The 17,973-nt window shown below is 37.3% G+C and overlaps 1 protein-coding gene across 2 annotated transcripts in view; it reads left to right on the forward strand.

Moving 5' to 3' along the window:
• Window positions 1-17,973, forward strand: part of LOC133546173 (TBC1 domain family member 9B) — a 53,333-nt gene that overhangs the window by 10,226 nt on the left and 25,134 nt on the right. For both annotated transcript variants that reach the window (XM_061892031.1, XM_061892030.1), the window contains exons 2-4: window positions 10,898-11,008; window positions 11,079-11,197; window positions 11,269-11,500. In XM_061892031.1, the coding sequence (XP_061748015.1) occupies window positions 10,898-11,008; window positions 11,079-11,197; window positions 11,269-11,500 (462 nt within the window). The remainder of the gene's footprint in view (window positions 1-10,897; window positions 11,009-11,078; window positions 11,198-11,268; window positions 11,501-17,973) is intronic.

Genomic DNA, 17,973 nt, shown 5'->3' on the forward strand with positions numbered 1-17,973 from the left:
TGGCTACAATTTGAAAGTTGAGTCGGAGAAAATGCGGTAGTTTATGAGGCAATTCCTGAAGGAATTGTGTGTGAATACTCCAATGCTGAAGATGAACTGAAATGCTGACAGAATGTAGTTTGAATGTAAGAATAGTTTTGAATGTAAGACTAGTTTGAATGTTGAAGAGTTTAAATTTACAGGAAAAACTGAATTTGCTTTGGAACTTGGGAAAGACTTGGTTTGAATGTCCAGGATGAGTGGAATGTGTTAATGTTAGAATGGTTTGAATGAGGTCCTCTCCAAGGTTTCTAATAGTCATTCACATCGCCGTCCCACTGGGGTGAGTTTTTCCTTGCCTTTATGTGGGCTCTGTAACGCGGATGTCGTTGTGGCTTGTGCAGCCCTTTGAGACACTTGTGATTTAGGGCTACATACAAACCCTGTTTCCATTTGATTTGGGAAATTGTGTTAGCTGAAAATACAAACGGAATACAATGATTTGCAAATCATTTTCAACCCATATCCAGTTGAATATGCTACAAAGACAACATATTTGATGTTCAAACTGATAAACATGTTTTTGTTTGCAAATAATTATTAACTTTAGAATTTGATGCCAGCGACACGTGACAAAGAAGTTGGGAAAGGTGGCAATAAATACTGATAAGGTTGAGGAATGCTCATCAAACACTTATATGGAACATCCCACAGGTGTGCAGGCTAATTGGGAACAGGTGGGTGCCATGATTGGGTATAAAAGCAACTTCCATGAAATGCTAAGTAATTCACAAACAAGGATGGGGTGAGGGTCACCATTTTGTAAGCAAATTGTCGAACAGTTTTAGAACAACATTTCTCAACGAGCTATTGCAAGAAATTTAGGAATTTTACCATCTACGGTACGTAAAATCATCAAAAGGTTCAGAGAATCTGGAGAAATCACTGCACTTAAGCGATGATATTACGGACCTTTGAACCCTCAGGTAGTACTGCATCAAAAAACGACTTCAGTGTGTAAAAAATATCACCACATGGGCTCAGGAACACTTCATAAAACCACTGTCAGTAACCACAGTTGGTCGCTACATCTGTAAGTGCAAGTTGAAGCTCTACTATGCAAAGCCAAACCCATTAATCAACAATACCCATAACGTACCGCCGGTTTCGCTGGGCCCGAGATCATCTATAATGGACTGATGCAAAGTGGAAAAGTGTTCTGTGGTCTGACGAGTCCACATTTCAAATTATATTTGGAACTTGTGGACGTGGTGTCTTTCAAGTTTACAAGTTTATTCACAATACCATATAACAATTACAATAATGGTGAATATCATCATTTAAAGATGTTGGTACGTGAAAGGGTCCCCCAAATAAGCTAGAAGAAGCTTTTAAAAGGGGGTCCAAAGGACAATATATACATGGAAAGATTAAACATTATAGCAAGCACAACAACAAAAACAAAAACAGAACAACGCTATTTGATAAACACAAGATAATAGTACTAAAGCAAGCATACACATACATTCATTCAACCATACAAAACCCAACAGTAGTCTACCCCACATGAGGCATTAAAGATAGGTGGTTAATAGGAAAGTTTTCAGTTTATATTTGAAGTTGGAGAATGGATACAGCATCTTGAGGCTCTCATTAAGCTGGTTCCAAATCTTTGGTCCCCTGCAAACGACACTGCGAGCGGTACAAGCCAGTAAACGATGTTTACCTGTTATCAGATCTAAGTTACGAGTGTTGTGGGCATGCTGGGGATGGTAGATAGGAACCAAGCTACAGAGCCTAAGATTCAGCCTGTAAATGACTTGATATGTTAAACAAGCATTTTGTCCTCCGTAACAAAGAGGAAAATAACCATCCGGATTGTTATAGGCGCAAACTTCGAAAGCCAGCATATGTGATGGTATGGGGGTGTGTTAGTGCCCAACGCATGGGTAACTTACACATCTGTGAAGGCACCACTAATGCTGTACACATACAGGTTTTGGAGCAACATACGTTGTCATCCAACCAACGTTATCATGGACGCCCCTGCTTATTTCAGATAGACAATGCCAAGCCACATGTCACAACAGCGTGGCTTCGTAGTAAAAGAGTGCCGGTACTTTCCTGGCCCGCCTGCAGTCCAGACCTGTCTCCAATCGAAAATGTGTGGCGCATTATGAAGCGTAAAATACGACAGCGGAGACCCTGGACTGTTGAACGACTGAAGCTCTACATAAAACAAGAATGGGAAAGAATTCCACTTTCAAAGCTTCAAAAATTAGTTTCCTCAGTTCCCACACATTTATTGAGTGTTGTTAAAAGAAAAGGTGATGTAAAACAGTGGTGAACATGCCCTTTCCCAACTACTTTGGCACATGTTGCAGCCATGAAATTCTAAGTTAATTATTATTTGCAAAAAAAATAAAGTTTATGAGTTTGAACATCAAATATCTTGTCTTTGTAGTGTATTCAATTGAATATGTGTTGAAAGGATTTGCGAATCATTGTATTCTGTTTTATATTTACATCTAACACAATTTCCCAACTCATATGGAAACGGGGTTTGTAAATAAATATTGATTGATTGATTGAATAGGTTGAAAAATGTGGAAATTTCTTAATTGTGAAACATTTCCAATTCTTTTGGAATGGGGAAAATGTCCCTAAAACAGAGAATTCTTGGAAATCCGGGATTTTTTTTCTTTTTACAATTTTTGAAAGGGAGCACGCAATTCTTGAACAGGCTGAATATTTTGAAGTTGGAACGGTTTAAGTGGAAGTTGTGGAACTCTGAAAAATATTCCATTCTTTCATGTAAATTTGGGAATTTGGGGGAAAATGGAAAAAAAATGTGAATGTTCTGAATGGTTGATGTTGGAATTTTTTAAGTTGGTCGAGAAATGTTGAAGTCGTAGCATTTTTTATTGAGCTATGGTACTACGGAATTTTGGGTAAACAGGGAATTTTTCCAGTTCAAAAATAAACTTTGTGTTTGTCCTGATTAAGAGGAATGATTTGACGATGGAACGGTTGAAGTGGCTTCAAAAATGTGGGAGGAGTAGTCGCAGGAAAAAAAGGGTGAAAAAAGGGTTTGAATAAACGGAAATACTGGGAATTCATGGATTTTTTTCTTTTACTTGAAAAAAGTATTGTTTAAATGGAATATGTTGAAGGTGGAATGGTTTGAATCGGTTGAAAATTTGGGAAATGGTGAATGTTTGAAAAAGGGACAATTAATTTTGAATTGGAAAAATAGTTGGAATGGTTTTATTGGGCGTTGTGGAACTTTGAAAAATGTCCCATTCTTTCATGTAAATTTGGGAATTTCGGGAAAAGAAAGAATTTTTGGGAAAATGCAAAAAAAAAAAATGAACGTTCTGAATGGTTGGTGTTGGAACTTTTCAAATTGTTCGAGAAATGTTGAAGTAGTTGCATTTTTAATCGAGAAATGGTACTACGCGGAATTCATGGAATTTTGGGAAAACCAGGAATTTTTCTAGTTCAAAAATCAACTTTGTTTTTGTCCTGATTAAGAGGAATGATTGATGGTGGAACGGTTGAAGTGGGTTGAAGAATGTGGGAGGTGTAGTCGCCAGAAAAGAGGGTGAAAAAAGGGTTTGAAAAAACGGGAATTCTGGGAATTCATGGAATATTTTTTTTTATTTAAAAAAATAGAAATTGAATTTCCAGGATGAGTGAAAAATGTTGAAGGTGGTATGGTTTTAATCAGTTGAAAAATGTGGAACTGTTGAATGTTTGAAAAATGGCCATTTCATTTTGAATGGGCTGTGATGAGGTGGCGAGTTGTCAAAGGTGTAGCCCGCCTTCCGCCCGAATGCAGCTGAGATAGGCTCCAGCGACCCCGAATGGGACAAGTGGTAGAAAATGAAAGGATGGATGGATGGATGGATTTTGAATGGGAAAAATGTCCTGGAAAACAGGCTGCATTTTTATAATTTGGAACGGTTTAAGTGGGAGTTGTGGAACTTTGAAAAATGTCCCATTCTTTCATGTAAATTTGGGAAAAGAGGGAATTTTTGGGAAAATGCACAAAAAAAAATGATGTTCTGAATAGTTAGCATTGGAATTTTTTTAAATTGATCGACAAATGAAGTACTAGCATTTTTCATTGAGAAATGGTACTACAATTTTTCAAGTCCAAAAAACAACTTTGTGTTTGTCCTGATTAAGGAGAATGATTTGACGGTGGAACGGTTGAAGTGGGTTGAAAAATGTGGGAGAGTAGTCGCCAGAAATGAGGGTGAAAAAAGAGTTTGAAAAAACAGGAATTCTGGTAATTCATGGAATTTTTTTTAACTTGAAAAAAATAAAATTTGAATTTCCAAGATGAGTGGAAAATGTTGGAGATGGCATGGTGTGTGAATCGGTTGAAAAATTTGGAAATGGTGAATGTATGAAAAATGGCCAATTAATTCTGAATGGAAAAATGTCCCGGAAAACAAGCTGAATATTTTTAAGTTGGAACGGTTTGAGTGGGAGTTGTGGAACTTTCTTTCATTTAAATTTGGGAATTTTGGGAAAAGAGGGAATTTTGGGGAAAATGCAAAAATAATTTGAATGTCCTGAATGGTTGGTGTTGGAATTTTTCAAATTGGTCGAGAAATGTTGACGTAGTAGCTTTTTTCATTGCGATATGGTACTACGGAATTTCGGGTAAACCGGGAATTTTTCCAGTTCAAAAATCAACTTTGTGTTTGTCCTGATTAAGAGGAATGATTTGACGGTGGAACGGTTGAAGTGGGTTGAAAAATGTTGATGGAGTAGTCGCCAGAAAAGAGGGTGAAAAAAGGGTTTGAAAAAACGGGAATTCTGGGAGTTCATGGATTTTTTTTTTAAACTTGAAAACAATATACGGTAATTGGAACTTCCAGGATGAGTGGAAAATGTTGAAAGTGGAATGGTGTGAATCGGTTGAAAAATTTGGAAATGGTGAATGTTTAAAAAATGGCCAATTCATTTTGAATGGGAAAAATGTCCTGGAAAACAGGCTAAATATTTTGAAGTTGGAATGGTTTGAGTGGGAGTTGTGGAACTTTGAAAAATGTCCCATTCTTTCATGTAAATTTGGGAAATTCGGAAAAGAGGGAATTTTTGGGAAAATGACAAAATAATTTGAATATCCTGAATGGTTGGTGTTGGAATTTTTCAAATTGGTCGAGAAATGTTGACGTACTAGCATTTTTCATTGAGAAATGGTACTACAATTTTTCAAGTTCAAAAAACAACTTTGTGTTTGTCCTGATTAAGGAGAATGATTTGACGGTGGAACGGTTGAAGTGGGTTGAAAAATGTGGGAGAGTAGTCGCCAGAAATGAGGGTGAAAAAAGAGTTTGAAAAAACAGGAATTCTGGTAATTCATGGAATTTTTTTTAACTTGAAAAAAATTAAATTTGAATTTCCAAGATGAGTGGAAAATGTTGGAGATGGCATGGTGTGTGAATCGGTTGAAAAATTTGGAAATGGTGAATGTATGAAAAATGGCCAATTAATTCTGAATGGAAAAATGTCCCGGAAAACAAGCTGAATATTTTTAAGTTGGAACGGTTTGAGTGGGAGTTGTGGAACTTTCTTTCATTTAAATTTGGGAATTTTGGGAAAAGAGGGAATTTTGGGGAAAATGCAAAAATAATTTGAATGTCCTGAATGGTTGGTGTTGGAATTTTTCAAATTGGTCGAGAAATGTTGACGTAGTAGCTTTTTTCATTGCGATATGGTACTACGGAATTTCGGGTAAACCGGGAATTTTTCCAGTTCAAAAATCAACTTTGTGTTTGTCCTGATTAAGAGGAATGATTTGACGGTGGAACGGTTGAAGTGGGTTGAAAAATGTTGATGGAGTAGTCGCCAGAAAAGAGGGTGAAAAAAGGGTTTGAAAAAACGGGAATTCTGGGAGTTCATGGATTTTTTTTTTAAACTTGAAAACAATATACGGTAATTGGAACTTCCAGGATGAGTGGAAAATGTTGAAAGTGGAATGGTGTGAATCGGTTGAAAAATTTGGAAATGGTGAATGTTTAAAAAATGGCCAATTCATTTTGAATGGGAAAAATGTCCTGGAAAACAGGCTAAATATTTTGAAGTTGGAATGGTTTGAGTGGGAGTTGTGGAACTTTGAAAAATGTCCCATTCTTTCATGTAAATTTGGGAAATTCGGAAAAGAGGGAATTTTTGGGAAAATGACAAAATAATTTGAATATCCTGAATGGTTGGTGTTGGAATTTTTCAAATTGGTCGAGAAATGTTGACGTACTAGCATTTTTCATTGAGAAATGGTACTACAATTTTTCAAGTTCAAAAAACAACTTTGTGTTTGTCCTGATTAAGGAGAATGATTTGACGGTGGAACGGTTGAAGTGGGTTGAAAAATGTTGGAGAGTAGTCGCCAGAAAGGAGGGTGAAAAAAGAGTTTGAAAAAACAGGAATTCTGGTAATTCGTGGAATTTTTTTTTAACTTGAAAAAAATAAAATTTGAATTTCCAAGATGAGTGGAAAATGTTGGAGGTGGCATGGTGTGTGAATCGGTTGAAAAATTTGGAAATGGTGAATGTATGAAAAATGGCCAATTAATTCTGAATGGAAAAATGTCCCGGAAAACAAGCTGAATATTTTTAAGTTGGAACGGTTTGAGTGGGAGTTGTGGAACTTTCTTTCATTTAAATTTGGGAATTTTGGGAAAAGAGGGAATTTTTGGAAAAATGCAAAAATAATTTGAATGTCCTGAATGGTTGGTGTTGGAATTTTTCAAATTGGTCGAGAAATGTTGATGTAGTAGGTTTTTTCATTGCGATATGGTACTACGGAATTTCGGGTAAACCGGGAATTTTTCCAGTTCAAAAATCAACTTTGTGTTTGTCCTGATTAAGAGGAATGATTTGACGGTGGAACGGTTGAAGTGGGTTGAAAAATGTTGATGGAGTAGGCGCCAGAAAAGAGGGTGAAAAAAGGGTTTGAAAAAACGGGAATTCTGGGAGTTCATGGATTTTTTTTTTAAACTTGAAAACAATATACGGTAATTGGAACTTCCAGGATGAGTGGAAAATGTTGAAGGTGGAATGGTGTGAATCGGTTGAAAAATTTGGAAATGGTGAATGTTTAAAAAATGGCCAATCCATTTTGAATGGGAAAAATGTCCTGGAAAACAGGCTAAATATTTTGAAGTTGGAATGGTTTGAGTGGGAGTTGTGGAACTTTGAAAAATGTCCCATTCTTCCATGTAAATTTGGGAAATTCGGAAAAGAGGGAATTTTGGGGAAAATGACAAAATAATTTGAATATCCTGAATGGTTGGTGTTGGAATTTTTCAAATTGGTCGAGAAATGTTGACGTAGTAGCTTTTTTCATTGCGATATGGTACTACGGAATTTCGGGTAAACCGGGAATTTTTCCAGTTCAAAAATCAACTTTGTGTTTGTCCTGATTAAGAGGAATGATTTGACGGTGGAACGGTTGAAGTGGGTTGAAAAATGTTGATGGAGTAGTCGCCAGAAAAGAGGGTGAAAAAAGGGTTTGAAAAAACGGGAATTCTGGGAGTTCATGGATTTTTTTTTTAAACTTGAAAACAATATACGGTAATTGGAACTTCCAGGATGAGTGGAAAATGTTGAAAGTGGAATGGTGTGAATCGGTTGAAAAATTTGGAAATGGTGAATATTTAAAAAATGGCCAATTCATTTTGAATGGGAAAAATGTCCTGGAAAACAGGCTAAATATTTTGAAGTTGGAATGGTTTGAGTGGGAGTTGTGGAACTTTGAAAAATGTCCCATTCTTTCATGTAAATTTGGGAAATTCGGAAAAGAGGGAATTTTTGGGAAAATGACAAAATAATTTGAATATCCTGAATGGTTGGTGTTGGAATTTTTCAAATTGGTCGAGAAATGTTGACGTACTAGCATTTTTCATTGAGAAATGGTACTACAATTTTTCAAGTTCAAAAAACAACTTTGTGTTTGTCCTGATTAAGGAGAATGATTTGACGGTGGAACCGTTGAAGTGGGTTGAAAAATGTTGGAGAGTAGTCGCCAGAAAGGAGGGTGAAAAAAGAGTTTGAAAAAACAGGAATTCTGGTAATTCGTGGAATTTTTTTTTAACTTGAAAAAAATAAAATTTGAATTTCCAAGATGAGTGGAAAATGTTGGAGGTGGCATGGTGTGTGAATCGGTTGAAAAATTTGGAAATGGTGAATGTATGAAAAATGGCCAATTAATTCTGAATGGAAAAATGTCCCGGAAAACAAGCTGAATATTTTTAAGTTGGAACGGTTTGAGTGGGAGTTGTGGAACTTTCTTTCATTTAAATTTGGGAATTTTGGGAAAAGAGGGAATTTTTGGAAAAATGCAAAAATAATTTGAATGTCCTGAATGGTTGGTGTTGGAATTTTTCAAATTGGTCGAGAAATGTTGATGTAGTAGGTTTTTTCATTGCGATATGGTACTACGGAATTTCGGGTAAACCGGGAATTTTTCCAGTTCAAAAATCAACTTTGTGTTTGTCCTGATTAAGAGGAATGATTTGACGGTGGAACGGTTGAAGTGGGTTGAAAAATGTTGATGGAGTAGGCGCCAGAAAAGAGGGTGAAAAAAGGGTTTGAAAAAACGGGAATTCTGGGAGTTCATGGATTTTTTTTTTAAACTTGAAAACAATATACGGTAATTGGAACTTCCAGGATGAGTGGAAAATGTTGAAGGTGGAATGGTGTGAATCGGTTGAAAAATTTGGAAATGGTGAATGTTTAAAAAATGGCCAATTCATTTTGAATGGGAAAAATGTCCTGGAAAACAGGCTAAATATTTTGAAGTTGGAATGGTTTGAGTGGGAGTTGTGGAACTTTGAAAAATGTCCCATTCTTCCATGTAAATTTGGGAAATTCGGAAAAGAGGGAATTTTGGGGAAAATGACAAAATAATTTGAATATCCTGAATGGTTGGTGTTGGAATTTTTCAAATTGGTCGAGAAATGTTGACGTAGTAGCATTTTTCATTAAGATATGGTACTACGGAATTTTGGGTAAACCGGGAATTTTTCCAGTTCAAAAATCAACTTTGTGTTTGTCCTGATTAAGAGGAATGATTTGACGGTGGAACGGTTGAAGTGGGTTGAAAAATGTTGGAGTAGTCGCCAGAAAAGAGGGTGAAAAAAGGGTTTGAAAAAACGGAAATACTGGGAATTCATGGATTTATTTTTTTTTAATTGAAAAAAATTTTGTTTAAATGGAATATGTTGAAGGTGGAATGGTTTGAATCGGTTGAGAATTTGGGAAATGGTGAATGTTTGAAAAATGGCCAATTCATTTTAAATGGGAAAAATTTCCCGGAAAACAGGTTAAATATTTTGAAGTTGGAATGGTTTGATTGGGAGTTGTGGAACATTGAAAAATGTCTCATTCTTTCATGTAAACTTGGGAATTTTGGGAGAAGAGGGAATATTTGGGAAAATGCAAAACAATAACATTTGAATGTTTTGAATGGTTGGTGTAGGAATTTTTCAAATTGGTCGAGAAATGTTGACTTAGTAGCATTTTTCATTGAGAAATGGTACTACGGAATTTCGGGTAAGCCGGGAATTTTTCCAGTTCAAAAATAAACTTTGTGTTGGTCCTGATTAAGAGGAATGATTCGACGGTGGTACGGTTGAAGTGGGTTGAAAAATGTTGAAGGAGCAGTCGCCAGAAAAGAGGGTGAAAAAAAGAGTTTGAAAAAACAGGAATTTTGGGAGTTCATGGATTTTTTTTTTTTAACTTGAAAACAATATAACTGAAATTTCCAGGATGATCGGAAATGTTGAATGTGGAATGGTGTGAATCGGTTGAAAAATTTGGAAATGGTGAATGTATGAAAAATGGCCAATTCAATTTGAATGGGAAAAATGTCCCGGAAAACAGGCTGAATATTTTGAAGTTGCAATGGTTTGAGTGGGAGTTGTGAAACTTTGAAAAATGTCCCATTCTTTCATTTAAATTTTGGAATTTTTGGAAAAATGCAAAAATCATTTGAATGTTCTGCATGGTTGGTGTTGGAATTTTTTTTAATTGGTCGAGAAATGTTGAAGTAGTAGGATTTTTCATTGAGCTATGGTACTACGGAATTTCGGGTAAACCGGGAATTTTTCCAGTTCAAAAATCAACTTTGTGTTTGTCCTGATTAAGAGGAACGATTTGACGGTGGAACGGTTGAAGTGGGTTGAAAAATGTGGGAGGAGTAGTTGCCAGAAAAAAGGGTGAAAAAAGGGTTTGAAAAAAAACGGGAATTCTGGGTATTCATGGAATATTTTTTTTTACTTGAAAAAATGATAGTTTGAATGTGCAGGATAAGTGGAATACGTTGAAGGTGGAATGATTTGAATCTGTTGAAAAATTTGGAAATCGTGAATGTATGAAAAATGGCCAATTAATTCTGAATGGGAAAAATGTCCCGGAAAACCTGGAATTCTGGGATATCTGGGAATTTTTGGAATTTGTCAAGGAAAATTGGAACGTTTTGAATCGGATGAAAAAAGTGGAAGGTAGAGCGCGCCAAAATCTGGAGAAGAAGAAGATAAAGAAGTCGAATAAAAAAAAGATGAATTTTAGTGTAGAAAACCGTATGTGTGAATGGTTGGAGCATTCACACAATTACTGTTGCTGTGCAGCCCGGTAGTGGGTACGTCATGGACTGGTGGTTGGGGACCACATCTTTACAACACAGTATTTCATAACAATATTCCACATTAAAAAAAAAAACAAATGTGTGAGACTTTGTCCTACACACATGTCAAACATTTACATTGGTCCAGGACTTGGGGACATCTGTTTGAGTCCACAACCGAAGAAACGATAAAAGGCTCACTTCCCTAAATCCAAATGTTAGTTCAAGGGATCCACGCTCCGACCACCAAGTAACATCTTAAGGTTTTTATGTGCAGGCCTCCTGGTGGGGACTCTGGATGTGGTCCTGGACTCCAGTGCCAGGGTGGCTCCTTACAGGATTCTGCTGCAGACTGCGGAGTCTCAGGTCTACTGGAACGTCGCCTGCGGTGAGTCTCCTGACTTTTTCCCTCCTCCCCACCCCCGCGAGCGCTGTTGACCCCGGGTTGCGTCCGGCAGGTTCATCCCGGCGGGAGATCACGGAGCACTGGGACTGGCTGGAGTCCAACCTGCTGCAGACCATCTCCATCTTTGACAACTGCCAGGACGTCACCACCTTCGTCAGAGGGAAGATTTCCGTACGTGGCTTCCTCTTTGTCCCGCCCGTTCCTCTCTCTTCCTGTTTGCTAAGCAACGTCATTTTCTGCAGGGCATCATTGCTGAGGAGAACCGACTGAAGCAGGGCGAGGAGACCGAGGAGGATAGTGGGAAGTTTCAGGAGGCCGAGGTCAAGATGAGGAAGCTGTTCGGGATGCCGGAAGAGGAGAAGCTGGTGAATTATTACTCGTGCAGTTACTGGAAGGGTCGAGTGCCACGGCAGGGCTGGCTCTACCTGTCCGTCAACCACCTGTGCTTCTACTCCTTCCTGCTGGGCAAGGAAGGTACGGGAGCCAATAACAAGGCTGGAAGGTTCTTTTGTCTCTACCTGTCGGGTTCTTGTTCAGGCTACTGTCTAATATTGATACCGCCGATACCAGATCTTTATGCTCAAAAATCGATTTATGGGAAGCGTTATCATACTAGAAAATGGCGAATTTTTCGGTTTAAAGATAGCCAAAAAAGCTAGCATAAAATGTTAGTATTTTAACTTTAGTTATAACAGTTAGCATACTTGCAAGATGGAGACATGTTTTTTTGGTTTAAATGATTAAACACACTGAGGACAATAGCCATAAGCACACAAACATGTTACATAGAATCCACAAGACCTGCAACAGAGAGTGGGTGCCAATGTCCATCACACCTAAGGTGTTTCGGTGGTGTTGGAGGCATAGGGGTTGGTGTGGGTGTATGTGTGTGCATATACCTATGGTCCAGGGTGTAGTGTTGTTGTGTCTACACTTATCTAGGCAGCGAGCATAAATGTTGGCATACCAACTTTAGGAACAGTTAGCAATGTTCTGCTTTTAAATTGCTTTTTGGCGTCATCTCCAAGGCTCCGCCCAGTTTTTCTTCCCCATCAATGTTGAAAATCCAAAAATGTAAATTGATTTTTGGTGTATAGGTATAAAGTGATTAAAAATGGGGTTATACAGGGAGAGTTATCATACTACAAAATGGCGGCAAGTATAAAAAATCAGTAATTTTTCTGTTTAAAGATACACAATTAGCCAAAAAAAGCTAGCATAAAATGTTAGTATTCTAACTTTAGTTCTAACAGTTAGCATACTCTAAAGATGGAGACATGTTTTTGTTTAAAGGCCTACTGAAATGAGATTTTCTTATTCAAACGGGTATAGCAGGTCCATTCTATGTGTCATACTTGATCATTTCGCGATATTGCCATACTTTTGCTGAAAGGATTGAGTAGAGAACATCGACGGAAGTAGCAGACGATGTGCGCGTGACGTCACGGGATATAGGGCTCCTCACATCCTCACATTGTTAATAATCATAGCCACCAGCAGCAAGAGCGATTCGGACCGAGAAAGGGACGATTTCTCCATTAATTTGAGCGAGGATGAAAGATTCGTGGATGAGGAAAGTTAGAGTAAAGCACTAGAAGAAAAAAAAAGGTGAGGGCAGTGAGAGCGATTCAGATGTTATTAGACACATTTACTAGGATAATTCTGGAAAATCCCTTATCTGATTATTGTGTTACTAGTGTTTTAGTGAGATTATAAAGTCATACCTGAAAGTCAGAGGGGTGTGGTGACCGCCAGTGTCTCTGATGGAAACTATGGAGGAGCCAAGAAAGTCGCAGCTGCCTTTTTGACAGCTGCTGCAGGAGGACGCAAGCTCCGCTCAAGTCTCCGGTAGGAGCCGACTTATTACCATAGTTTTCTCACCGAAACCTGTCAGTTGACATGTGGTTGGAAAACATGTTCGCTTGACCGCTATGTTCCATATTAAAGCTTCACGACAAACAAAGAAACACCGGCTGTGTTTTGGTTGCTAAAAGCAGCTGCAATCCACCGCTTTCCGCAAACAGCATTCTTCTTTATAGTCTCCATTATTAATTGAACAAATTGCAAAAGATTCCGCAACACAGATGTCCAAATTACTGTGTAATTATGCGATTTAAGCAGACTACTTATAGCCGTGACTGGTGCTGGGATAAAATGTCCGCTCCAACCAATAACGTCACAAGCAGCCGTCAACATTCCGCGACGTTTTCAACAGGAAACTTTGCGGGAAATTTAAAATTGCAATTTAGTAAACTAAAAAGGCCGTATTGGCATGTGTTGCAATGTTAATATTTCATCATTGATATATAAACTATCAGACTGCGTGGTCGGTAGTAGTGGGTTTCAGTAGGCCTTTAAATGATTAAGATGCTAGCATGCTAATTTTAGCATGACAACATGAAAATATACTTCTAAAATGGTGCCAAGTATCAAAAGCTAAGATATTAAGGTTAAAAAGAGCTAAAATGTTAGCATGGTAAAGCTGCTATCAGGACATATTAAATGTTAGCGAACTTCTAAGATGGCGCCAAGTATAAAAAATCAATGCTATTAAGTTTAAACATACACACTTTTTAGACAGCGAGCATAAATGTTAGCATGCCAACTTTAGGAACAGTTAGCGATCTTCTGCTTCTGAACTGCTTTATGGTGTCATCTCCAAGGCTCCGCACAGTCTTTCTTACCCATCAATGTTGAAAATCCATCCATCCATTTCTACCGCTTATTTCCTTTGGGGTCGCGGGGGGCACTGGTGCCTATCTCAGCTACAAACGGGCGGAAGGCGGTGTAAACTCTGGACAAGTCGCCACCTCATCTACATGTTTTTCACAGATAGACAGACAACATTCACAGTCACATTCACACACTAGGGCCAATTTAGTGTTGCCAATCAACCTATCCCCAGGTGCATGTCTTTGGAGGTGGGAGGAAGCCGGAGTACAGGGAGGGAACCCACACAGTCACGGGGAGAACATGCAAACTCCACACAGAAAGATCCAGAGCCCGGGATTGAACCCAGGACTACTCAGGACCCTCGTATTGTGAGGCAGACGCACTAACCCCTCTGCCACCGTGAAGCCCGTATATATATATAATATATATATATATATATATATATATATATGTATGTATGTATGTATGTATGTATGTGTGTGTGTATGTGTATATATATATATATATATACATGACACATACATACATATAACAGATATGATAATTACTATTAATTAGAATATTAATTTATTTAACTCTATATGTTTTCTAAATATTGTACATTTTGTTCGACGCTAAAACTCTTCCCTGTTGTATTTATTTATAAAACTGGTTCGGTACTATTTTCCTTCAAGGAGCAGTTTTTATTTTTACCGATGTATTTTTCAATCTAAACTCCAACAATTACAAGACAAATGTGCCGTTTATTTAAATAAAAGCGGAGCAAACCAACAAATAAATTTGGTAATTTGCTTAAAGGTCGATTCTCAAATCAAAATATTGATATATTTATTTGGCACACATACCATAGGCAAATAAATAAATTACATACTATTATGGTTTGCTAAAATAAATTAATAATGTATAGGTTTTTTAACTAAACTGTCCAAAAAAATTAAAGTGAAAATAAAATGATAGATCCACCGCTTAAGTCATACTTTTTGCGCTAAAGAAACTAATCTATAACTTTAGATCCAGACTTCTTGTGTCTTTGATATGGTCATTACTGCCACAAGTGGTGTAAAAGTGTATTACAACTGAGTACCTGCTGCGGACCACATCTGAGATTTAGATCTTTTTTGGCCGCCCTGCCCCTATGGTAAAGAAACTCTGACCTAGTATGGCAAAATATTAGTATTCAGTTACACATTTAACAGTTTTTATTATGTTTTTTGAAATTTTTAAAATTAGTTCATAAGTTAGTATTATTTTATATTTTAAAGGGAAACAACTTTTTGGGGAATTTTTCCTATCCACAATCATGACGACAGACAGATTTTTTTTTGGCATTCTAATTATTAAATAAATGCGATCAAAAGTCCACTTACAACAGAGCCTACGGAAGTCGTTCTATTCTGCCTATAAAGCTCTCAAATATCCAAACACTACTATTGAGGTTTTATGTACATGATGTAAGTATACATGTAATGTAGTAACATTTATAATAACATTTAATATTTACCTTTGATCATTTAAACGTTAATTTAACAAACGCATCATGTTTTCTTTTTATCTTTTCTCCAACATTGATTTCTGCTCACTGCAGACGTCATGAGAGCCAACAAACATAATAAAACATCTCTTACTGTACAAGATCTGCTGTCATTAGGATGGCGTCTGCTGAGATGTTCATATATATTTCCATTTAGATGAAAATGTCTCATAAACCTCACAAAGGTAAGGGGTTTGGGGGGTCTTTTCGTATCGTTCTCGCCTGTTCCAGGTTCTAAATGGCTGTAGAAGTGTCCCAACTTGTTGGATTACCTACCCAGACGTCTCGTATCCAGGTGAGAGGCATGATTTATGATCTACAAACCCCATGTCCATATGAGTTGGGAAATTGTGCTAGATGTAATTATAAACGGAATACAATGATTTGCAAATCCTTTTCAACCCATATTCAATTGAATGCACTACAAAGACAAGATACATGATGTTCAAACTAATAAACTTAATTTTTTTTTGCAGATAATAATTAACTTAGAATTTCATGGCTGCAACACGTGTCAAAGTAGTTGGGAAAGGGCATGTTCACCACTGTGTTACATCACCTTTTCTTTTAACAACACTCAATAAACGTTTGGGAACAGAGGAAACTAATTGTTGAAGCTTTGAAAGTGGAATTCTTTCCCATTCTTGTTTTATGTAGAATTTCAGTTGTTCAGCAGTCCAGGGTCTCCGCTGTCGTATTTTACGCTTCATAATGTGCCACACATTTTCGATGGGAGACAGGTCTGGACTGCAGGTAGGCCAGGAAAGTACCCGCACTCTTTTACTACGAAGCCACGCTGTTGTAACACGTAGCTTGACATTGTCTTGCTGAAATAAGCAGGGGCGTTTATGATAATGTTGCTTGGATGACAACATATGTTGCTCCAAAACCTGTATGTACCTTTCAGCATTAATGGTGCCTTCACAGATGTGTAAGTTACCCATGTCTTGGGCACCAATACACCCCCATACCATCACATATGCTGGCTTTTGAACTTTGCGCCTATAACAACCCAAATGGGTATTTTTGTCTTTGTTCTGGAGGACACCACGTCCTCTGTTTCCAAATATAATTTGAAATGTGGACTCATCAGACCACAGTACATTTTTCCACTTTGCATCATTCCATTTTAGATGAGCTTGGGCCTAGCGAAGCCGGCGGCGTTTCAGGGTGTTGTTGATAAATGGGTTTGGCTTTGCATAGTAGAGTTTTATCTTGCACTTACGGATGTAGCAACCAACTGTGGTTACTGACAGTGGTTTTATGAAGTGTTCCTGAGCCCATGTGGTGATATCCTTTACACACTGATGTGGGTTTTTGATGCAGTACCGCCTGAGGGATCAAAGGTCCGTAATATCATCGCTTACGTGCAGTGATTTCTCCAGATTCTCTGAACATTTTGATGATTTTACGGACCGTAGATGGTAAAATCCCTAACTTCCTTGCAATACCTCGTTGAGAAATGTTGTTCTAAAACTGTTCGACAATTTGCTTACAAATTGGTGACCCTCGCCCCGTCCTTGTTTGTGAATTATTTAGCATTTCATGGAATCTGCTTTTATACCCAATCATGGCACCCACCTGTTCCCAATTAGCCTGCACACCTGTGGGATGTTCCATATAAGTGTTTGATGAGCATTCCTCAACTTTATCAGTATTTATTGCCACCTTTCCCAACTCCTTTGTCACGTGTTGCTGGCAAATAATTCTAAAGTTAATGATTATTTGCAAAAAAATAAATAAAAATGTTTATCAGTTTGAACATCAAATATGTTGTCTTTGTAGCATATTCAACTGAATATGGGTTGAAAATTATTTGCAAATCATTGTATTCCGTTTATATTTACATCTAACACAATTTCCCAACTCATATGGAAACGGGGTTTGTACAATAAACTTACAGGAAGTGAGGAAGCAGCAGACCATTCGATGATGTAAACTTCGGCACACAGGAAGTGATTACGTCGCCGCTATAAATAGTTTGTCTGCGTCAGCGCTTATAATAAAAAATTATACTAATATTTGTTAATATTCAAGTCACAAAATTTTGTCGGCGCTTTTTGAATGGTTGTTTGTTGGATTTTATGGGCAGAATAGTGAAGCTCCAAAGGGCTCCGCTCTGAGCAGACTTTTATTTGAGTTGATTTAATATTAAGAATAAAAAAAAATTTAATCAATCCGTGATGTCTTTCATAATGATTGTGAGCGATAGGCAGATTTAAAAAAAGTGAAGTTCCCCTCTACTTAACTAACTAAACTTTGTTTATATTTTAAGTATATTTATTTTGAGAGGTTTTAATATTTTAGATCTGGGGTTTTCCACCATACTAAAAAGCCAAATATGGGAGGGCCATTTCGATATTTTTTTATTAAAAAATAAAAATTCTAAAAACAGATATTAAATTTATGTATAGACAAAGCTTTGTGTTATGGTTGACTAAGTATTTTATTAGTTGTAGTCTTAAAATATACAACATTTTCTCATTACATTCCAATGTTTTGCTCCTTTTTCTTACATTTTTACATGCAATTTTTTTTTTTTACATAGATATACCGCCATAGGGACAAACAGTAGAAAATGAATGGATGGTATTATTTGAAGATGATGTGGTCCTGATGGCTTCATCTGGCCGGGATCTTCAGCTCTCACTGGATCGGTTTGCAACAGAGTGTGAAGCGATCGGAATGAGAATCAGCACCTCCAAGTCCGAGTCCATGGTTCTCGTCCGGAAAAAGTGTGGAG

Source organism: Nerophis ophidion, linkage group LG29 (assembly GCF_033978795.1).
Source record: "Nerophis ophidion isolate RoL-2023_Sa linkage group LG29, RoL_Noph_v1.0, whole genome shotgun sequence".
Classification (NCBI taxonomy): Eukaryota; Metazoa; Chordata; class Actinopteri; order Syngnathiformes; family Syngnathidae; genus Nerophis; species Nerophis ophidion.